Source organism: Vicia villosa, linkage group LG2 (genome assembly GCF_029867415.1).
Source record: "Vicia villosa cultivar HV-30 ecotype Madison, WI linkage group LG2, Vvil1.0, whole genome shotgun sequence".
Lineage (NCBI taxonomy): Eukaryota > Viridiplantae > Streptophyta > Magnoliopsida > Fabales > Fabaceae > Vicia > Vicia villosa.
In genome coordinates, this window is record NC_081181.1 from 219,294,752 (window position 1) to 219,317,656 (window position 22,905).

The window sequence follows — 22,905 nt, forward strand, 5'->3', positions numbered from 1 at the left end:
GATAATTTTTTTAAAATTTAAATATAAGTACAATTTGTTTATAACTTATTTGAATAATTTTTTCTTTTTAAAATTAAATTTATTAGACACTCCATTTATTTTGTTATTTAATTTATTTTTAATTAGATTTTATTCAAAAAAGATTTAATTTGGTATTATTTTGTTGTATATGATGTATATTTAAAATTTGAATATAAAGAATTATAATAAAATAAATCATTTATTTTGAAATAATTTTATTTTACAAATAAATCTATCATTATAAAACTGATTGAATAATTATAAAATTGATTGAGTAATAAATAGGATGAACACATCAGAGGAAAAAATGACAAGTAGGTGCTGTCAATAAGCCATCTCCATCATTAAATTTGAAAATAATAAATTTTAAATAAAATAAAATAGTTCTACAATGTTGTTTACAATTAATTGCCATTGTCCATGAAAAAAAAACGTAGTACGTCTGAACGTGGCTCCACCCATACTTGCTCCACAACTTTCTAGAATGTTCTATACTACTCTCTCTCTCTCTGTTCAAAAGCAAGTAAACAACGAATGAAAAATGTATCTTTCGCGCGTGGTTCATAGACGATCTAGTGCGCGTGAGAAAGGATAAAAAAAATGGATAACCGTTTTGGCGCGTTGATCGATGCAGACTCTTCAAAACTGAAAAAACGCGAGTCACTCTCACACTCTGTGCTTTCGTTCTTTGTGTTTTCTTTGTCTGGTTTCGCTGTTCTCGTGTTTAATCGCTGTTTGGTTTCTTGATTGCGTTGAAAACATGAACACCGGTGGGAAACGTTGTTCAGCATCAGAGTTTTCGGCGGTTCCGGAGAAAAGTGTTGATCAATCCGAGTTGCCTGCGGTGGAGATGAAGTCTCCGGAGGATGAGTCTGAGTTGGCGGCGGAGAAAAAGGTTGACGAGAGCGAGTGGATGAAAAAAACCTTGGAATCAGGAGGTGACGATTCATTACTTTTATCATTAATCTTGTTTAATGTTACAATTAATTGATTAGGTTAGAACTTTGTTTACTTAATTGACGTAATTTTGTTTCCAATTTGATGATCATCATCCTAATAGGCACTGAGGAGTGTGATAAGCTTAGGACCATTATCGTATCAGAGTACTTTGCAAAATTGACTCCGCGGCTTCATGTTCTCAGAAACATCGCTCTTTCCTTGTTGAAGGGGTGAGTAGTATTATGTTTTTTTTTTCTTTCTTATATAAATGCGTAGAAAATGAAAGTTCGCCTAAATTAATGACTCTTTTTTTGTTTGTTTTAGGGACCCCGAGGATCTTCACGGCTTAATGCAAGAGTTGCTTTTACAACTTGATGAATTGAATAAGATCCCACTGGTTAAGGGATTTTATGGGATTTCCACTGCTTTGAAAGCACAGTATGATTTGAGGGATGATCCTGAGATAGAGACCTCTGAGCTTGATGCAAGTATTGCAAGGGATGGTACTCCCACAGAGATCCTTTGGTGAGTACAATATTCGATCTCTAGCTAGTGATTTCAAAATGATAGAGTATCCTTTGCATACTTTTTTTGTGAGAGAAAATTAGAGCTTTCCATTTGTGAGGAGTAGCATGGAGGATACATTAAACAAAAGTGATAGTTAAAAAATGTTACTATAATTCTACCTTTTCCACTGTCTAATGAGAGATCAAAGTTAGTTAATTATGATGATGCATGATTCATGACCATTATTTAGACACAAAAGCTGATTAGCTCAGATTCACTAACCATGCTTAATTAGACTAATGAAGGAATAATTTATAAACTAATATGCATTGAAATTTGTGTCTATTTGTCACAGCCTTAGGTTTAGTAGTAGAAACAGGTCAGTTAACCAAGGCTCTTCCACCATTAGTTAAGCTTCAAAGTAGAATCAAATCTCAAGATTACAGTCAAGAAACCATGAATCTTGATACTACTAACCTTTTTAGCTGTAAAATGAGTCGTGATATTCTTCATTTGAAGAATAAAATCAGAGGTTACTATTTAATACACTTGTAGGTTGAAAGGGAGCTTTACTGTTTTGTTGTGTACTCCCACAGAGATCTTAGTTTAAAAATAAATTTATTGTGTAGGTTGAAAGGGAGCTTGACTGTTTTGTTAACAAAATTGGAAAAGACCATCAAGGGTTTTGACATATTGCTACATTCACCACTCCAAGTAATTTCTTAATTCTTAAAACTTTCTTTATATTAATTTCATAATTTTTGAAACTAACTTATTTTTTTATTTTTTTCAGCGTTGAACATAGAAGTTGCTTTGCTGCCTTGAACATAGAAGTTGCTTTGCTCTGGAAATGAAGTTGCTTTGCATTGTAACTACATTTGACAATGTTTTTCATACTATGTGATAGATATATTGTGATTGCCGATGAGATACTATCTTGTGATTGTGTATAATTTTTCGTTTAAGACTATTATACTATATGCAAATGAACTAAAGAATATTATAGCATCAATTAGGCTTTCTCTACCTAAATTTCTACCAAATTGTGAATATTTTAAGGGTTACTTGAGTTTGGTTATACGTGTTTTAATTAAGGTTTAACTTAGTGAGGCTACTTTGGTTCGAATCCATTAGAAGTCCATTTGTTAGTTATTCACTAACATTGATGAGTTCACTTTAGTCCACATGTGACTAGGAAGTTCATTTTCATTCAAATTTGCATGGGTTCAAATGTGGAGATCTCTTTGAAAAAAAAAACATGTTTGCTTGTTCTTGTTAGTTATTTTTAGGTGTTTTTTTAATTAAGGTACCTTTGAGAATTTTGGGTCATAATCTCATACGGACTTGCCTTTATTAGACTAATGTTTGTCATTAAAAAATATTTAAAATAACTCACAACTAATGATACTTAGAAATATATGTTTTTTTTTTACTTTAATCGATTTTAATTTTGTCTCATATTTCTCTTAAACAATTACAAATTTATAAAAAATCTATTTTTTTGTTTATCATTTTTATTTAAAAATGTATTAAATATTTAATTAATTTTGATATCACACTAAATTAAAATATTACACTTATTTTTTTTCCCATTAAAGAGCTTCCCTTTGCACTTTACAGAATGAACCTGTAGAACCATGTTCTTGCAAGTATAATAAATAAAAAATTCATGAATAAGAATACTTATCAATGATGATGTCATTGTTTAAATGGTGACAACACCTCAAGTGGTAATTGCACTTGAAGCGCTTTTGATGATAACAATATATCAAGTAAGCAACTACTAAATCTAGCTCAAGCAGTTAACGATACACAAGATGGTTAATCAAATTATTTTTCTTAATCAAGCTAAAGAATTAGGGTTTATTATTATTAATGATATTGTTACTCTTTGATGACGACGACTAATTTGAAGATAGTCCAAGCCTCATCCAATATAAAATTCAAGAAACTTGAAGTGCTTATATGAATTGTATACCCAACAAAAAAATTTGAAGCTTTAGCGTGTGAAAAAGAAAAAGTGTGAAAACTTACTTGTGCCCGCCAAATTAATCAATATATTATAAAGACATAAGGGTATTTCTAAAAGTAGTATGGATAAATCACATACACACTAAAAACTATTTTTGAGGCTTCGCTCTTTTAATTAAAATCACAAAAAAAAAAAAAATGGGGTCTGACCAATTGACTAAAAATTATGTAAAAAAAAAATTGGGTCCGTTGGGCATGTCCGTTTTGCCCGCACGTTTTTACAGGGCGGACCAAAGTTTTAGGCCCTCACCCTTAAGTGTGACCGGCGCGCACCGTTTTTTATGCGTACTTTTGCGGGCACGAACATAACATAAATTTTATATTTTTATGCTTAGAAAGTGCAGTGCCCATGAATTTAGTCCGCCCGCCCTCATTTTGTTGTGGGACGAGCAAGGTTTTAGGCTCGCACCCTGAACTATGACCGCCCCGCTCTATTTTTAAAGACTTTTACGGGATGGGTCTAAACGGGGCAGACATGTCCGCTTGTCACCCCTAGTCATTTGTGAGGATGTTTTAATGAGTAATAATGATTATCTATCAAAACTTTTCAATTTGGACAACAATGATTAACTAATAAGTTTTATATGCGTTAGTGCGATAAAAAAGCGTGGATCAATGTAATTCACGTATTTGTTCTAAAATGTAATAATAATGAAAAAAAAAACAAAATTGTATAATAAAAGGAGTTTATTATTTTTTTTAAAAGACATTTTTATTTTTATTTGGACAATAAATATAATTTCTGTGGATATAAAAATATATTTTCCTGTATTTGTCTCTCGTATGTAAATATTATTTTTTGTTTTGATATTTTTTATTAAAATATTGAAATCAATATTAAATTTAATCTCATATATAAATTTTAATCATTTGAATCAATAGTAAATTTATTCCCATATATAAAAAATATACGAAAAATATGAATATATAATTATAAATTATTTTATTCTTTTAATCATAAAATAATTAAAAATAGTTAGTAGATATAGTAATGACCGTTAATAGTTAGTAAATCGTTTATGTTTTTTATGCAAAACTAGTAATAAACCCGTGCGTTTGCACGGGTTCTGGTACGGGACGCGCATTTGTTTTAAATGTATATATTTTATTAAAAAAAATATTTAATAACTGTAAAAATATAATAATTGAATATATATAAAAAAGTCTGGTATCCATCAAAAAATAATAATTAAATGTATAGAACAATGTCTAGTACCTGTGAAAAAAAATAATAATTGAATGCATAGAAAAAAATTTGGTACCTGTGATAAAATAATATTGAATGTTTAGAAAAATGTCTGGTTCCCGTAAAAAAAATTGAATGTTTAAAAAAATGTCTGGTACCCGTGAAAAAATAATATTTGAACGTTTAGAAAAATGTCTGGTACCCGTGAAAAAATAATAATTGAATGCATAGAAAAATGTTTGATACCTATGAAAAAATAATAATTGAATGCATAGAAAAAATTTTGATACCTGTGAAAAAATAATAATTGAATGTTTAGAAATATGTTTGGCACCCGTAAAAAAATAATAATTGAATGTTTAAAAAATTGTCTGGTACCTGTGAAAAAATAATAATTGATGTATAGAAAAATGTCTGGCGTGGACCGCGAATATGTCACCAGTTTAATTTTAAAATTGAAATAATATAGAAAATATTTTAATTTAATTGTAAAATAGAAAAAAAAAAGTAGTTAAAGATAAATATATAAGTTAATTACATAAATAAATATTTAAATGAAAGACATATTTTTAAAATATTTTTTTTATCAATTTTCCAGTTTTTAAAGAAAGACATCAATAATATATATTTCAATTATTAATGTATTATATTTAAAATTATTGTAATTTAAATTAAAAATAATTACAAAATAAAAATATTAGATCGAACCACGGTTCGATCCCCGCAACTGTGATCGGGAGGGTGATGAAACCACTTGATGCCAGAACTCACCCCCGAACCGGACTAAAAACACCTGGTCATCCGTGCGTTCGCATAGGTACTGGTGTGGTACGCACGCTTAAAATATGATTAAAATATAATTTTTTATCATAATAGATTTAAAACAAAAGAATTTCCATATATTATCTTAAATAATATTATAATTTAAATTAAAAAGAATTTCAAAATAAAAATATTAGATACATAAATAATTAAAAAAACAAAATAATTATATCGTGTTTGGATTGATAATTTGTTTTACTTTTATTTTTTTTACATGTGCGCTTACACGTGTGTTACCCGTAGCTTCGCACGAGTACACGTTTTTATTTTCAATATATAATAAAAATATAAATAATCAAAATTAAACTATAATAATATAGTACCTATTTTCAATATATAATAAAAATATAAATAATCAAAATAAAACTATAGTAATATAGTACCTCAGCAGGTATAACATCTTGGCAATTGGAATCTCGAGCATCGCTTATAACAAAACTGGCCCCGAACTTGCAACCAAAAAATTACCAAGATTGTCACACCAAAATACAAATCCAACCATAGACCATTGTCTTAGGGTTTGTATTCCCTGATGTTCCTTTGGAGGAGACACAAACTTTAAGTAAATAAGCTAAAAAGAATGGAATTGAATTGGTTTTCTCAATTGTTGTTTTTATTTCCCTGATTGCTCTGCATGGTCGTTCAAGGAAAGTATTTTATGGTTTTGGTGCTACAATTAATATTTTCCAATCGTTATGTATGGTTCACCTCTTTCAATTATGATAAGTTTTATTCACACTTTCTATGTTAATTATTTTTTAAACTGATTGACTAAGTCAAAATAAGAATCATATAATCTGAATGAGATGGGTAAAATCAAGTGTTTAATATAAAGTTGCATGAATATGTTTTCTGTTAATCATTGTTGTCATTCTTGTACAAACTCGACATGCATATGTACAAATAAGTCTGACATGCTACTTAGCAACTTGAGTAAGGATCAAACCAGAACCATACTAAGTTATGCATTAAATTTTTTATTTTCTAGATAATTCTTGGTTTAAAGCTATTCATGTGTTGTCTATCACTACATCTCATAATATTCACCATGAAAACTTGCCTCAAACAATAATTGTCATTCCACACATTCTAAGCCTTTATCAGAACAAACAAAAACTTAGAGAAAAAAAAGAAGAAAAAAGTAGCTTCAAAGGGATCCCAGACTGAAAGCGTTGGAATTGTGACTCCGACGAGCGACCTTTGTCCCGACAATCCCTCACCACCGCAGCAACAGTCCCGTCATGACTTCGCGACCTCCTCGTGACACACACTCCACATCAACCGCGCATGCTATGCTCCACTACCAACGCGCCACATCTCCTCACGCAAGCCCGAACCGCCGCCAACAGCCCCTGTAGGTCCGACCCTCCTCTCCGCCACCTATATTTTCTGTAAGTTGATAGTGGATTTGTGAGAAGAAGTAGATCCATCCCTGTATAATTAGTAGTTCAATTAGATTTCATCATTTAGATATATCATGATATATCAACATCTTCAACACCTGTAAAAAACCAGAAAACCAGAAAACAAAAGTGTATTTGGCAAAGAGTGGTATTGTAACATTCAGTAAGAAAAATATAAAGTCACCAGGTATCTGATGACAACAACATAAACATAACAAATAATGGAGACATATTACAAAATGAGCTCATAGGGAAGGCAGTTGAGTTTAAGCCAACATTTGAAATGAGAACATTTGTATAAGTTAAAAGAGAAGCGGAAAAGTGACTTCACTGCTTCTAGTTGCATCGAAGACGCGCATGCCACTGCGTTTCAAGTCAGGGATACGCGCAGGCTGTCATCTTCCAATTAAGGACGAAACAAACATTAGTGAAAAGTAGAAAATGTTTCATTACCAGTAACGTCAGTATGAACATTATTTCCTGCAGAAAAAATCGTGAAAGAACATTATTATATAGGTACGTATATGCCGTAAACTTGCATATCAGTATTCTTGAAGCAATCTGCAAGCCCTATTTTAAGTGTCCAATTTTTTTTCAAAAGTCATTAAGAAAAATGCAAATTAGGATCATGTATAAATAATTCCTGAAACGTCATATAGCAATTGTGACACTTCTGAGAAAATATCTGCAGTGGAGTCGCCCATTCCTAAAAACACTCATACATACACACATTCCCTTCAGAATGATTATTAATTCAAACACATTCACACAATCCCTCCAAGTTTTGTTCCAAAAGCATGTTTACCAAGACCCATTTAACAATTAAGTCGGGTTCCCGGAACACACTCATGGATCTGAATCATTTGGCACATTGTGTATAAGGCAATCTAATAAGAGGCAATTTGTTCGAAAAGTAGAAAGTTGTAAAATAATTAATCAGTTATCCATGGAATAACAATTAGGATAAAACAACATTAATAAGAGGGTTAAAACTCAGAACCACATGAACGTGATACATACCGAGAAATCCATCCCTCCTAAGTCTAGGTCACCGGGACCTAATAAATAAACAGACAGACAGTAGATACATCATACCACGAAAAAAGAAACTCACCAAGTGGTTTGAAGGTGATTCAAGAGTCCATGTGCCATCAGTGCCAAATATCATTAGAGGCTTTGAAGAATTGCCATTATGACGCAAAGGAGGCATTGAAATAGCATCTCCAGGAGTATGAGTTGAGGGGGTTGAGGGTGATGAACTTGTGAATGTAACCGTATAGTGCCGAGTTATACCGTTCCTGAATTTTAAGAGATAACAATCGACAAATATGGTGATGAGCTTTTACTGCAATATAACACAAACTAATGCTTCGAGACACAAGTATAAAAAGAAAACACTCACGGTTAAGAAAAGCAGGAAGGTGTCGTTAAAAAAATGCTACAACAATATAGTATGACAAACACCTGAGCTGTAGCAGGAGGAAATTTCATCAGCGAGTCCAAATTGAAAAGTGCAGTTTTGAGTTCTTCGATAGTAATTTCAATAGATTCTTTTTCAACATCTCCTTTGGATTCTTCCAAAAGATCAGCAATGCCACGCATCTATTTATTCTTTAGGAATAACTTCACCTGAGGGTATCTTTCAAAGATGTCATCCATTACCGCCTGAAATTCTTTGAGCGTAATTGTTCCTGAGTTATGTATGAAGATGGAATAGTAGCAGTAGCCATAGAATTGGAATTTTGTATCTTTTGGAAAAATGATCTTAAAAAAAATAGAAATATGATGTTAGTCTGGTGCTGCATTTAGAGGAATTTGAAATTTACTTTCTTTTTTCTTTAATCCCATCACCAAGTGTACTTTCAAGTTTGCAGGAGCTTCAACTTCTGTCAAAGAAAGATACATCCAATCATTCATGAATCAACATGACAAAAAACATTGGATCATAAAAAACAAAAATACCTGTTTCATATAAACATCAACAAAGACAACCCAATGTGACCCAGTCTAGACACCCAAGTGACCCAATGATGTGAAACTTATTATGATAATTTTCATCTCACAGCTGCTCTAGCACTCATTGAAGTGTGATAATTTGTGCTTATCTGCTTCCTGTAAGATGTATATACATCATCATACTGACTCACTTCATTTGGATCAGTCGTGGCCCCAAGTCCCAATCTTCCCGAGCCACTTGATCCTGACTTTCTGTCGACACTCCCATCATCATAGGTCTCTGTCTATGGATTAATTTGTTGCAAGTTTAGGGGTGGAGGTATGCAAGCACCTCCCTTGAACTATATTAACCTGTTGGAAACAGTAAGAAAAAATAAATAGATTAGTTCGAAAAATAATGAATATTACTGAACCATTGAAGATAATCAGAATCATTTCTCAAAGCCAAAGGTGATTTATTACTGAACAACTGCAATCACAAGCAGTGTTGCTGCTAAGCTAAAAGTACAACATATAAGAAACACACCAAAACAAATTACAAAGATAACACCAAAGCTACTAATGAAAATACAAGGAGTTGTTGTCTTAAAAGTACATACTCCGCCCTTCCCCTTCCAGTACTCCAACAGAGACACGATTCAAACCAAATCAGCACGAGGAACCCTCTCTAATACTTGGCGCTTCATGTTTATCTGGAGTAGACTTAACTTTATTCCTGATAGCCTGCTGTCTTGACTGCCCTTGCAAAAGAATAATATTTACCATTATAAAACCAATGTCTATTGATTTAGAAGCTTCGTTCATAGCATATTCGTTTAAAGAAATTATGTAATAAGCAATTGTGAGACTGTACGAAAGTGTGAAGGAGTTATACCAATATCCAAACAAAGAAGCTACTGCATGCCAAACATCCGGTTGAATTTACAACATCAACACAAACAACTGGTAAATGAAGATCCTTCTCAAACGTTTCCATCACCCGTTCCCTATACACATTTTCACCGACGATTACGACAACTTGCACAACTAAAATACACATGGAACTGAGAAGAAGTAGACGAAGTAAAAACAAACAGCAAGAGGATAGATTGTTTTGCAACAACTGCTCCAACCATTCATCCCCGACCATTCCAAAAAGAACTATCAAAGTTGAGAAATATTGTATCATAAAGACCGGCAAAAATAAAATTATTGTATCAATATGGTTTTTTCTCAGAAACTTCTATGTCCACCAATATGTCTTCACTGTATTAACAAAGAAATCATATTAAGAGAGCAAATTAGAAAAAAAAAGGTTAAAACCTAACTTATTTCTAATTAATCACCGGCGGCCACTGTGATCGAACACATAAGATAAATCCATTACCAAATGAGCGAGTTTTGAGATCTATAATAATAATAATTTCAGATCTATAATAATTAGTTCAAATCCTGCACTTTCTACAAAAGAAAGTTAATAACGAAACCTAAATTGAAAATGTCATACATAAACCTTTTCGAATCGGACCACCACCACACTCGTCATCGGAAACCCATTTCCACCACCACCACCATACTAATCGTCGGTAACCCGTTGATGCCGCTACAGATCTGAATGTCAAAACATAAAAGTAATTGATGAAAACCTTATTCATATTTTTGTTAGCAAGATGAAAAGAACAACATACTTTGCTGCATAAACAGAAAGAGAAGGAAGAAACAATCTTCTTTTCCGCGCATCTCCCCCCTTTCCGCGTGAGCCAACATAATCAAACCTAAAACAACAAACACTAAATCAAAAGAAATTAGAAAAAATAGATGAAATCCTAAAATCACAATCCAATTTATTCGCACACCATAAATCGATTCTTGGTGTCATTAATGTCCATAACTTTCTCCATCGGTCAAGCCATGTAGATTCAGAGCATTAAAAACGGGAAACACATAGGTTGAAGACGGAGGAAGGTAGGATATGAAGATCGGTTAGAGAAATAGTGAAGGTGGAAGATGAAGGTTGGTTTCAGAAATAGAAAAGAGAGTTTTCAGATGTAATAATGAAATGAAAAAAGTTGTGAGGTTGAGTCTCAAAAAGACTATACTTGTGTTTCCAAGAAAATGAAAAGGTGTTGGGTTTGGTGAAATGAAAGAAAATTGAAGAAAATGAAACGTGAAGTGAAGTGAGAAAAGGAAGTATGAAGTGAGTAGAACAAAGAAACTCAACCAATGCATCCACGTGGCTGAGGCAAAACGCAAAGGGGCAGTTCGGTCTTTTCCAGAACATCTAACTTTCTTATATTGTAGATTTTTAGATTTAAGATTGAGATTCTAAAATTTATTTTCTGGATTTGAAAATTGATTAAAAAACAATTAGTTCATGCTACTTATTTTTTGTGATAGAAAATTAATTAAAAAAATTATATCATGCTACTAATTTTTGTGTAATAGAGATAAAATATTAAAAATATTATTTTTAATATTTAATAATTATTAGTAGTCAATAAAAATAAAATATTTACTTTTAATATTTTAAATTAATTTCGGTCTAATCAATCACCTACTTTTCTATCATAAGTTTTGCTTCCCAATATTGCATTTTAGAAATTGCAAAAAACTCAAAAGCATATTTTTTCAGATTTCTCATACATCATCTCATCTCTCTCTTCCCTACTATCACCATACCCTATGCAAAATTTTGCACATCATCACATTTTCTTCCTGCAAACCTATTGCACTTTGCTAAGCCATCCATATTTCCTCCTTAAACCATTTCAAATCTCTCTGCATTACAGTATTTGGGTATCATCAAAACTTTACCCAAAACAATTTTTCAATTCAAAGACTTTTCCCCCAACCCAACGATAAAAAGATCATTGTTTTTTTTGTTGATATATGACAATAGTTATAGGGAAACATATAAATTTGGAGAGTTATTTCATTAACTGAGATAACTTAAATATATCTCAATCGCATGCAAACAAATGAGTTATCTACAATATACTTTTTACAAAAACAAATAACAATATAAACGTTAAACATTATTACAGAAGAAAAATAGTGTAGTCACCATTTAAACCCAAAAAAATGACTGTTGAAAGAGTATCAAAAAATGTATTAGAAAAAACAAAAAATGTAATACAATAATTTTTCACAGAAAGTTCATTTGTTATTTTCTCAACACAAACCTTTAAACAAACTTTTTCTTTCTCCATCTTTAACCACAATAGAACATCAATAACAGACAACACCATATACAAATGAAAAAACAAAAGAAGAAGGAAATTATATAAATAGAAAAACTTAATCTGTTTTAGATCTGTTTTGCAGTCGAAAATTACCGTGCGACCCTTATAGCTGTCGTTACACCACCACACGACCCCTCTCTCAACCGCTTTTGACCATGCAAAATAAATCTCCAGGTTGCCGCCGCGAAATCGTCTTGCATCCATCACCGGAAATCGCAACCTCACCACCTCCAAACCACACGAAAATACACAGATCTACCGCCACTGAAAATCACAACCACACGATCTGCAAATAAAATTGTGAGATTAAGATTTAATAAGACCATTAAGAAGAACATATATTGATGTAACAATGAAAGAGACGGAAAAAATGAAAGAGAAAAAAATTGTAGTGTTATGAAGAGAGATGGAAGAGTGAAGATACGGCAAGAAAAAAAGACAAGAAAAGTTATAGTGTTGTGAAGAGAGATTGAAGGGTGAAAAGATCAAGTGGCAGAAAGCAACTTTTTTTTAAAGTACTTTATTGAAAAACTGTACTTTATAAATTTTTGGTTTCAAATGTAGTTTTCTCTTCAAATGGAACCAATAATTTCATTGGATAAAACCAAAAAACATCTCATTGAGATAGTACAATGTTAGGATTTAGTCCCAAAAAATAATATTTGGATACAAATTAACCTTATTTTCAATAGGTGACATTTTTTAAGCAAAGGACAAAATTGACTTAATCAGGTGCATTTATTTTCTTATTTTATAGATTTTAAAATAGTTTGCAATTACATGTCGAGACCATGGTGGACCCGGACCAAAACTATAGTGGACCATACTAAATGCCACAAAAAGACATCATTGACCTGTTAACTCATTTCTCACTTTTTGCAACAATTGACGACTAATTAATTATTTATTATGCTATTCAAAATAAATTACATGAATATTAAATATAAATATTTTACAATTGAACTCTCGACGACACATTTCATAATCCTAAAACTAGTAAGAGACCCGTGCTCCCGCACGGGTAATTTAATTACGATATTGTGTAAATAACTAAAATAATAATTATAAAGAAAAAATAACAATAAAATATTTGTTATTGTGATAAAACATGAATGAGTCTTAATGTCACAATATTTAGATAATACTAAATACTAATGTAAAATTTGAAATGATTTATCTTTTTTAAAATGAACATTTTTTTTTAAAATGAACAGTAATCATATAGATTTAATTATATTAAATAATCATACACAAAGAAGAAAAAATATAATTGTGAGATGGAGAAAAAGTTAATATTTAAAATAAAATTTTTGTCCTTAAATAAAAATAATGATTGATTAAATGAAAATAAATATTTAATTGTTAGTGACCCGTGACATAAATATATTTTTAATGTTATTAAAATTAAAAAAAATACATTATACTATCATGCAATTGATATGGTATAGAATTATTTAAATACAAATAAATTTGAAATGAATTACTTAATATTAAATAATTATACAAAGAAAAAATTGACCCATGAGACAGAAAGAGAATAAAAATATTTTTAACTTTTGAAAATATAAATAAAATATATATTCTGTTGATAGTGACCCGTAAAATACAACATAATAACATGTAAGAATATGTAAAAATTGTGTTGGGGAAAGTGATGAGAAATATCAAAAAATGTTACGGAAAAAAAGAGGAAAAAATTAAATTGGACCAATGAGAGACAAACAATTGACTTCTACTTATTGAAAAGTAAAAAAAGTGAGATGTTATATTGTTAGTTACAAAGTGGGACGTTATACTGATAGTTACATAATTGTCTTTTTTTTTTTTATTTGTAAATGATTTTGAAGTGAAATGACAATAATTTTGGAGTAAATGATTTTGAAGTGAAATGACAATAATTTTGCTATTTCTACAAATAATTATTTTTATAATAACTGATATGTGATATATAGTGATACTTTTACAAAGTGAATTATCTTTTAATGCAACCTTGCAATCATTCTTTTAAAAACTCAAACAAACTATAGTGTAGTATTTTATGAACGATATGAAAAATGTGAAGTAAAGAAGTTTGACCAAATTGTATATATAAAATGAAAATTAACGATCTAAAAAAAGCTTTACTAATAAGATATTAGTAGTATGAAAATTAGGTTATAAGTTAAAATAATGATCCACAAAAAAAATTTAAGGGATATGGGTCATCAATATTAGTAGTATGAATTAAATAATTGATGGCTCAACAACAATTAAAAGTAAAGGATATGGGTCACTATAGGTTAAAGAGTAAATAAAATTGAGAAAAATCATTAAAAGTATAGTCATATGTGAACATTCCCAAAAAGACATTAGATAATGATTAATTAAAATAATAATTAAAAATAAAAATTTTGTCTCTTAAATTAAAATAATGATTAATTAAATTAAAATAAATATTGTGTCGATAGTGACCCGTGAGATAAATAAATTATTAACTTTATTTTGATAAACATATGAACGGGATATGTATACGAAGTGTTGTGTCAATTTATTTTTGATAGTTTTGGTGATAAAATACATATGAGTTGCATTACAAAATAAAAAATTGTGATGTAAATATTTCTACAGCACTTAATATTGTACATCCTAATCAAATTTTATATTTATGTTTCCAAAAATTAAAAAAAACTCTTTTTTTTCAATATATCCTCGAAAACTATGATCATCTTTGTCTGCCATTGACCATAACTTTAGCCATATATATATATATATATATATATATATATATATATATATATATATATATATATATATATATATACATATATATATATCTACATGTACATATATATATGTACATGTACATATATATATATATATGTACATATATATATATATGTACATATATATATATATGTACATATATATATATATATACATATATATATATATATATATGTACATATATATATATATACATATATATATATATATATATATATATATATATATATATATATATATATATATACATATATATATATATATGCTTTTCCATGCATCTAAATGGTAGAACAATTACAATAATAAAATATAATTTTCAATTCAAAAAGAAAGATAATATATTTATTATAATTAATATGTATCATTATAATTAATTGTGTATTAATTGATTTATTTATTGAAGAGATCTTTGTACAATATTCAATATAAATAAAATAAGTTACTTAAAGGAGAGATAAAATATAAAATGATTATATTATCTTTATAATGGCCCATAATTATATATTGGTTTACAATTTTGATTAATATTGTGTGCATTGAATGATATCCTAATAAATTATTAATAGAAAATTTGTTTGGACACTAAAGCACAAGTTGGAAGATGTATACGGCTAATTGTCAAAGGCTAGATATCATTTGTCCAAAACTAAAATTATTTTCTAGCATTAAAATTTTATTAAAAGAAATCATATCAATATGTTAAAAAACTGAAGTTAAATAGAACAATATCTGGTGCATATAAAATCAGAACCGTTAAAAATTTTATAACAATATAGTTAAAAAATAGATATCTGGTGCATATATTGGGAAAAATTTTGTAACAGTATAGTTAACAATATTGATATGGTTCGTATTTAGTAGTGTTAACATATAGTTAACAATATCACACAATATCTGTTAAGTTATTTATGAAAAACAGCTATTGTTTTGATTTAGTAGTGTAAAAACCAGATATCTGGTGCATAATATCACAATATAGTGGGACAATATCTGTTACACTACTAAATAAACTTTTACCCATACCAGAACCAGTGTCATGTTAAAAAACTGAAATTCAAAAACAGTCCTACACAACCCAGTTTCTGAACTAACAGCCACATTCACTACTTCTCTAACTGCAACAAATGATTAGCAGCAGACCTACAATTTCAACATTAATTGGTTGTAACAAAAAATGTAAAACATAAATAATTTTGAATAGATAAACATATACCCAAATATTCTAAATCTTAAAATGCAGACAAACAGCCAAAAAAAATTAGTAGAATGGGACTGTTGGCAACGAATGGACCTCGTTGATATCATACTAAAATTTTCAAGTAAACAACATCTTACATTCACCGCAAAATGTATTTTAGCAATCAAAAAATAAATGGTGCTTTTGATTTCATGATGATGCACCGGCCAATTTCTCGAGTTTTTCCAATGTGACACTTTTTGGCCTTTCAAGTGGCATTCCAAGAGCCCGGTCCCATATCAACTGATATCCAACAAAAGGAAGAGATTTGTTAATTCAAATTGGCAAAAGAGAGTAATGTTGGCAAGGAAAAAATGGGGCATGACAAACCTGAGGGCCAACTCCAATACTCCTTGCTACACCAAAGAGAACGGTATAATAGCTGTCCAGAATATTAACAGATCATCAGATTCACCCTAAAAATAATCACTTATTTTTCAACAACCGAACTTATTAGAATGTATATTGATTTGTAAACATGTTATATATATAGCTATTCTTGCAACACAATTGACCCGTTTCGGTATAGAATTTCGGGTTAGCTTATAACTAATATCTTCACTGGAAGTGTCTCTTCACAATCAAGCTTGTAACTAATATCTCCGTGATATTTCCTGTTACATAAATCAATAGTATTGAGAAAAGAACTCATGAATAAGAAAACACGGTTGAGATATTCGAAACATCAACCATAAGTAGTCATGAACCATCAGAAACAAAGATGCGAAATTTATCTTCGGGTTGGATTTTATGAATTGATAACTGATGATTCACTACTAAGAATCAACTTAAAAAGATTTCAGGAAGTCTAAACTTTTGTGGCAGAGGCTCCCTATTGAATTCCACTTTCTTCAAATATGCATCACCTATGGATCTTGAAACCTGTAAAAACAAATTATGACAACTACAATAGTTATGACAACTATATGTCCAGTTTCGGTCGTATTTCCATCTATTACCACAGTGGCAGCTTCCATTCAAAACCAGGAAATGTGCAGAACTTGTTTTTTTTCCTTTTTCACTTTATTAACGTTCAACAACTCAATTACAGAAATGAAAAAAACTGATGAAAAACCATTGACACAACAACAGCAACAGGAAAAAGAGAAAACACTTAAAGGTGTATAAGATGTATAAATAAAGATCTTTCAAATTTTCCAAATACTTTTCCAAACAAATTGGGGAAGAAAACAAACAATAAAATCATAATAAAAAAAACACTCACCACGGACAATGAAACAATATATGTCAAATCTATGCAGTCTTGTAGAAAACACACAGATTTGAGTGTTGCTATGAAATCTTTAACTGAAACATTAGAGATAAAACACAAAACACAGTTAAGAGATGAATCCAGTTTGTGAAGCAGAGAAAAGGAAAATCAAATATTTTGACAAAACCTCTATAAATAACACCAAAAATGAGAAGAAGCAAACTCAAATTAAATCATAACATCATAGATAATTAAATCATAACATCATAGATCTAAGAATACGAAGGAGTGAAAAAATGGAGTGAAAAAACGAAGAAGAAAGATGGGGAAACTATGCTCGTTCTTACCGAATCGGCCGAAGATGGAGAAACGGTGGTCGCCGTCAAATTGATCGAAACCAAATGACAAAGACCGTGAGATTGTGAGATTGGAGTGGTCGAAGACATCGCTAGGTTTGTGGCTGCGCTAGGGTTTGTGGAGAAAACAGAAAAGAGAGAATACCATATGAAGAGAGATAGAGGGAAAACGGGAGCAGAAAGACAAAAGGTAAAAGTTGACGAATGAGTAGACAACACATGGCAAGTCCAAATATTCAATTTGTTAATTACTTCATTAACCTTTTGCAAGGGTAAAGTTTATTTTGGAGAAGGTTAAAATTGGGAGTTTGGTCAATTTTATAATAATGGGTAGATAGTAGATTACTTTTCATAACTCTGTGAAACACAGTTTGAAACTTGGCGCAAAATAAAAAAAAAAACCTTTCATAACCATATGACATCACCAATGTAGAAGAAAATCATTAGTGAACCTCTGTGACTCTGTGATGTCTTTATTTATTCATTTTAAAATAATAATTTAAAACTTAATTTAAAAACTAGAAGAAAGCCCAATTATCTTTCTGTTACTTAAAAACATTTGGAATTGATTCTTATAAATCTGGTTTAACCAATACATTCAAAGGACAAAATATTGAATCTATGCTAGTCACCTTCAAACTATGATTTGTATCAGACATAAGATTAGTATCATTTAGAACTGCTATAACAGAACCATAATTAATAAATTGATTATCAAAATACATCTCAGTTCAAACTTCAAAACAAATTTCTATTTTATTTTATTATAAATATCATATGATAAAATATATATCTACGACTAATAGATTTTTTTTTCTAATGACGAGGGCAATAACCCAAAAACAAGGAAAACTACAAGAAAAAGTTACTAGGATTACAAATCCCAATCTTATCAAAATGCAACAATTGCTCCAAGAAGTTTGGAGCTTGCTCATAGTAAACTAAAGCCTTATTTATGCAGCCTCTATTAGCCAATCTATTCGCACACGAGTTAGAGCTTCTAGGGACACATGTTATAATGACAACCTCCATTCGAGACACATACTCCAAAATCTGGCGAAGGATAGCAACATGTAATACGGTGAACTGACTTTTATAATTGAAAATGTCGCGGTTAAGCAAGAGTCGCCACCGACTTTTATTTTATCCAAACAAATTCGGAAAGGCAAAAAGAAACAGAAAAAAACCTTTTTAAAGAAATCTAAGTTCGGGGGGTAATTTATGCAAAGGGAAGGTGTAAGGCACCCTTTGCATCCATGGTTTTCCATGGGCTCTTAATTGCTTTGCTTGCTCATTTGTTTAGAAAAAAGTAGATGAAAGAGATAGGGACTTTAGCTCGTAAATGAGCGTTGCCCTTTTGAAAAATTATGAGAAAGAATATAATAAAAAGGTTTGAGCATTGCAAGGCAATTAGGGGCAATTACCTTAAACTCAGATGATAGGTCTCTTTTTAGCCTTTCAGAATGAAAGGGGTCTATCCTTGCCATAAGAGGGCAGGAAGCCTTTCGTTTGGAGGTTGAAGGGTCATCGAAGCATCCTTTGCCATAAGACTGTCCCATGCCATAGAAGGGCAGGTAGTCTAAGGCAAGGATCAGAATAAGCCACTTCGTAGGCAGCCAGAAGATACCTCAGCCTTTTTCCGTAGGCAACTTCCGAGGGTCGAGGTCATATTGCGTATCGAAGGCAGCATCATTTAGGGTCGTATGACCTTTAGTATTCGAGGCAGCATGGCTGAGGTATCTTCGAATTCGAGGGACGTGGCTTATTCTGCAAAAACACAAAGGCAACAGGCAACAAGACAACAAAGCAACAAGGCAACAAGGCAACAGAGAGGTTACCCAAAGGGTGCGTGTGTGCAACAATCACGTGATTATATTCAGATATTTATCTTTTAATTAGTTATTCTAATTCAGTTTAAGGCTTGCACTCCCTAAGATTACTAACCACGCAGTATATAATAATATAAAGCAATAAAGGGGGGCGGGAAATTGTAACCAGCGGATCCCTTATCAGGGTTGACACAAGTAATAATAAAATAGAAAAAATATTTAAGATAGGGTTCAGGGTTACCAGACTCGTCGCTTTGGCGGTCGACAAACCCTGAAAATTGAAAAGAAAGAATAAACAGAAAAAGGGGTGAGTGTATTATTTGTTCAGAGACAATTAGGGTTAACCATAAAAATGAAAATAATAATAAAAGAAAAAGGGTAAAAGAAACTTAGCTTCGTGTTTTTGAAGGTTGATAATTGGAGGTAGCCTGAAGCATTGACTCTGACCATTGAAACATTGACAATAGAAAAGGAAGTAAGTGTAGGAGGAGTTCATTGTCAGCGGGGATCAAACCCAAAAAATAAAAGGTGAAAGAAAATTTAAATAAGGAAAGGATAGAACTTAACTTTTGTTTGACGTGGCGCGCAGTTGGAGGATCTTGAGGTAACTCTGAAAATTTGCGCAAAGAAGAGAAGAGGATTTGCGAATATCCACGAGAATGGATAAACCGCTCGAATATACCTCGCAATAATTAAGAAGATGGTAGGAACAAATATATGTATCATAATGTATGAATAAATGGGCAAAAATATGAACAATGACTAATAAAAAAAATTAACAAGAGATAACAAACCTTAATTTCTAAATAAATACTAACTAAAATAATATGTTTAGTATCTTTATATAAGAAATAAAATCTAATAAATCTCATCTAATAAAACTTTTTTGGTGCTTGATTTATATGTTCTTAAGTCTTGAAGCTAAGACAAAAGCAAAAACTAAAACTTAACATTTGGGCTTAATTTGTTATGATCCCAAAATGACTTAAAGTCTTTTATAATAAAAATGAAATTCAATTAAAATTATAAATTAGAACATATAATGAAAAAAAAACTTTAGAGATTTGCATCTCTTTTCACGGTACAGTATCACACACGTTTCACTCTCCTTTTCTTTTAATATTAAATTTTGAAACTTGGAAATTACAACAAGAACCAACCAACATATGCCATATGTCGCTAAATTAAATAAATAAAAACAAGAAAAGAGACAATTAAGTATAATGCTAAACTAATGAAGGAAAACAAACACAGACTCATTCTTTTTCTTCTCCAAGTTCTCTCATCTCTCTATTATAGTAAAAATGAAAATAGCCATGGTCAATGCATTATAAAACTCACCGAGACAGAGTGGCAAAAATTTCTACGACGGTCTCCGTAAATGCGAGATCGGAAGAGACACCGTTGATTTTGGCGGCCGATCTATGATTAGCGGGTGGTCAAGGCGGTTGACGGTGGTGTCCGGTCAGCGACGATGGAAGAACCGAGGGCGACGTGAGCGGACGGTGGAGCGGCTGGCTTCCCACGACGGCGAGCCGATGGCAGATCTGATAGTGGCGATGTTGTTGCGGCAGTGGTATTCCGCTGGGGTTGTCTCCGATGGCTTGTCTTCTCTTTTTTCTGCAAAAACAAGAACAGTACACAATAATAACAAGATGACGGTTAAAATATCGACGTGGCTGTCTCGGTTTGACTTAGCTTCATCTCTCCGCTTCTGTTGCGTCGGTGATGTATTTTTATTGAAGCAATTTGCAGGTGAATTATTATTGTGTATTGCTGTTTTCCTGAAAGTGCTGGTAGAGTATCAGGGTCCGTCCATAAGGGTTAAAATTGTTGGTTTATATAAGAAAAAAAACTAGGTTAATTGAAAAGGAAATAAATTAATTTTATCAATCAAGATAATCAAAAAATATAATTCAATTAAATTGATTTTGATTTTTGTGACTATCTTACTCAATCAAATTAAATTACTTCTAAAATGAACAAAATCTTTTCAAATCCTATTTTTATGATTTTTTGCCTATTTTTTGAATATAAAGTACATAAAGTGAAAAAAACATTTTTCTTTTAAAATAATAAATAAATAAATACGAAAAATAATATTTAAATATTAAAAAACTTATTTTTGTGAATTTTTCAGTAATAAGTGAAAATAAAATTAAAATAGTTAGAAACAAATAAAAAAGGGACAAATGTCAAAAGTGGGATTCGAATTCAGGACCTCTCGCTCTTGTACCTTTCTCACCCAAATCCTTACCAATTGTGTCATGTTAATTATTCGAGATAAAATGACATATGCAAATATATGAGGGCAAATTTTAGGGTATGACAGCTGCCCCTGTTCAATCTTCTTAAACCTGAAGATTGAGTGGTTTGTGTGCCAGTCGGTATCTGAAGGTGGAAGATGATTGAACACTAGAATACCAAAAAATTTGCCCTAGCTGATGTAGGGACTTTTGTCGGAGATGGGCTTGTGGATGCCATCTGGTAGTTGAATTTTGAGAAGATGTTGTTTGCGCGTTGACCGTGTCATTACCGTTCGTGGTAGATGAATTAGATCCTTGGGAATTGATCGTGTCAGTATCGTTCGTGATACTTGAATTAGATCTTGGAAAGATGATCGTGTCTTCATCGTTCGTGATGATAGAATTAGATTCTCTTGTCGTGTCAGCACCGTTCGTAGTGACTGAATTAGACTGGGAAGGCCAGTGATCGTGTCCACACCGTTCGTGATGATAGACTTAGACCTCTGAAATTTGATCGTGTCAGTACCGTTCGTAGTATCTGAATTAGATCTTCTGTCGTGTCAGTACCGTTCGTAGTAGCTGAATTAGACTGAGAAGGTCAGTGACCGTGTCTACACCGTTCGTGATGATAGAATTAGATCTCTGAGAGTTGACCGTGTCAGTACCGTTCGTAGTAACCGAATTAGATCTTTTGTCGTGTCAGTACTGTTCGTAGTAGCTGAATTAGACTTTGAAAGTGATCGTGTCATTACCGTTCGTGGTAAATGAATTAGATCTTCGAGCGTTGATCGTGTCATTACCGTTCGTGGTAAATGAATTAGATCTTCGAGCGTTGATCGTGTCAGTACCATTCGTAGTAGCTGAATTAGATCTTGGAAAGTTGGAGATTTCGTTCATTTGTCGGTACCTGTATTCTGAAAAAGGTAAGGTTAATCTTTATGCAATGTCATGATGCATGGGTTATGTAATGAATCCCTCAAAATAAATGAGAGCTTTTGCATGTTATGTATGAGTTCATTATGAGGTAATGTATGCAGTGTATGAACATGTTTATGACATATGATATGTGAATATGATTTATGTTGTCTTTGATTAAGAAAATAGATCTTTATGTCCTTGTAATTGTACTGTCTGATCTTGTCTTGAAGATGCTCAGCTGGGAATTTGTGATTTCT

General features: G+C 31.3%; 1 protein-coding gene across 2 annotated transcripts in view; it reads left to right on the plus strand.

Annotated features, from left to right (window-relative positions):
• Positions 1 to 610: 610 nt before the first annotated feature.
• LOC131653986 (uncharacterized) overlaps positions 611 to 22,905 on the plus strand; it is a 50,031-nt gene continuing 27,736 nt past the window's right edge. Inside the window, exons 1-5 of one of the 2 annotated variants that reach the window (XR_009299171.1) lie at positions 611 to 959; positions 1,082 to 1,190; positions 1,285 to 1,485; positions 2,097 to 2,181; positions 2,261 to 2,319. Coding sequence is in view for 1 of the 2 variants with exons in the window: in XM_058924353.1 (XP_058780336.1) it covers positions 782 to 959; positions 1,082 to 1,190; positions 1,285 to 1,485; positions 2,097 to 2,181; positions 2,261 to 2,266 (579 nt within the window). In the remaining variant the exon portion in view is untranslated. Of the gene's footprint in view, positions 960 to 1,081; positions 1,191 to 1,284; positions 1,486 to 2,096; positions 2,182 to 2,260; positions 2,490 to 22,905 lie in introns of those variants that run through there. The other variant, XM_058924353.1, reaches the window with a different exon arrangement.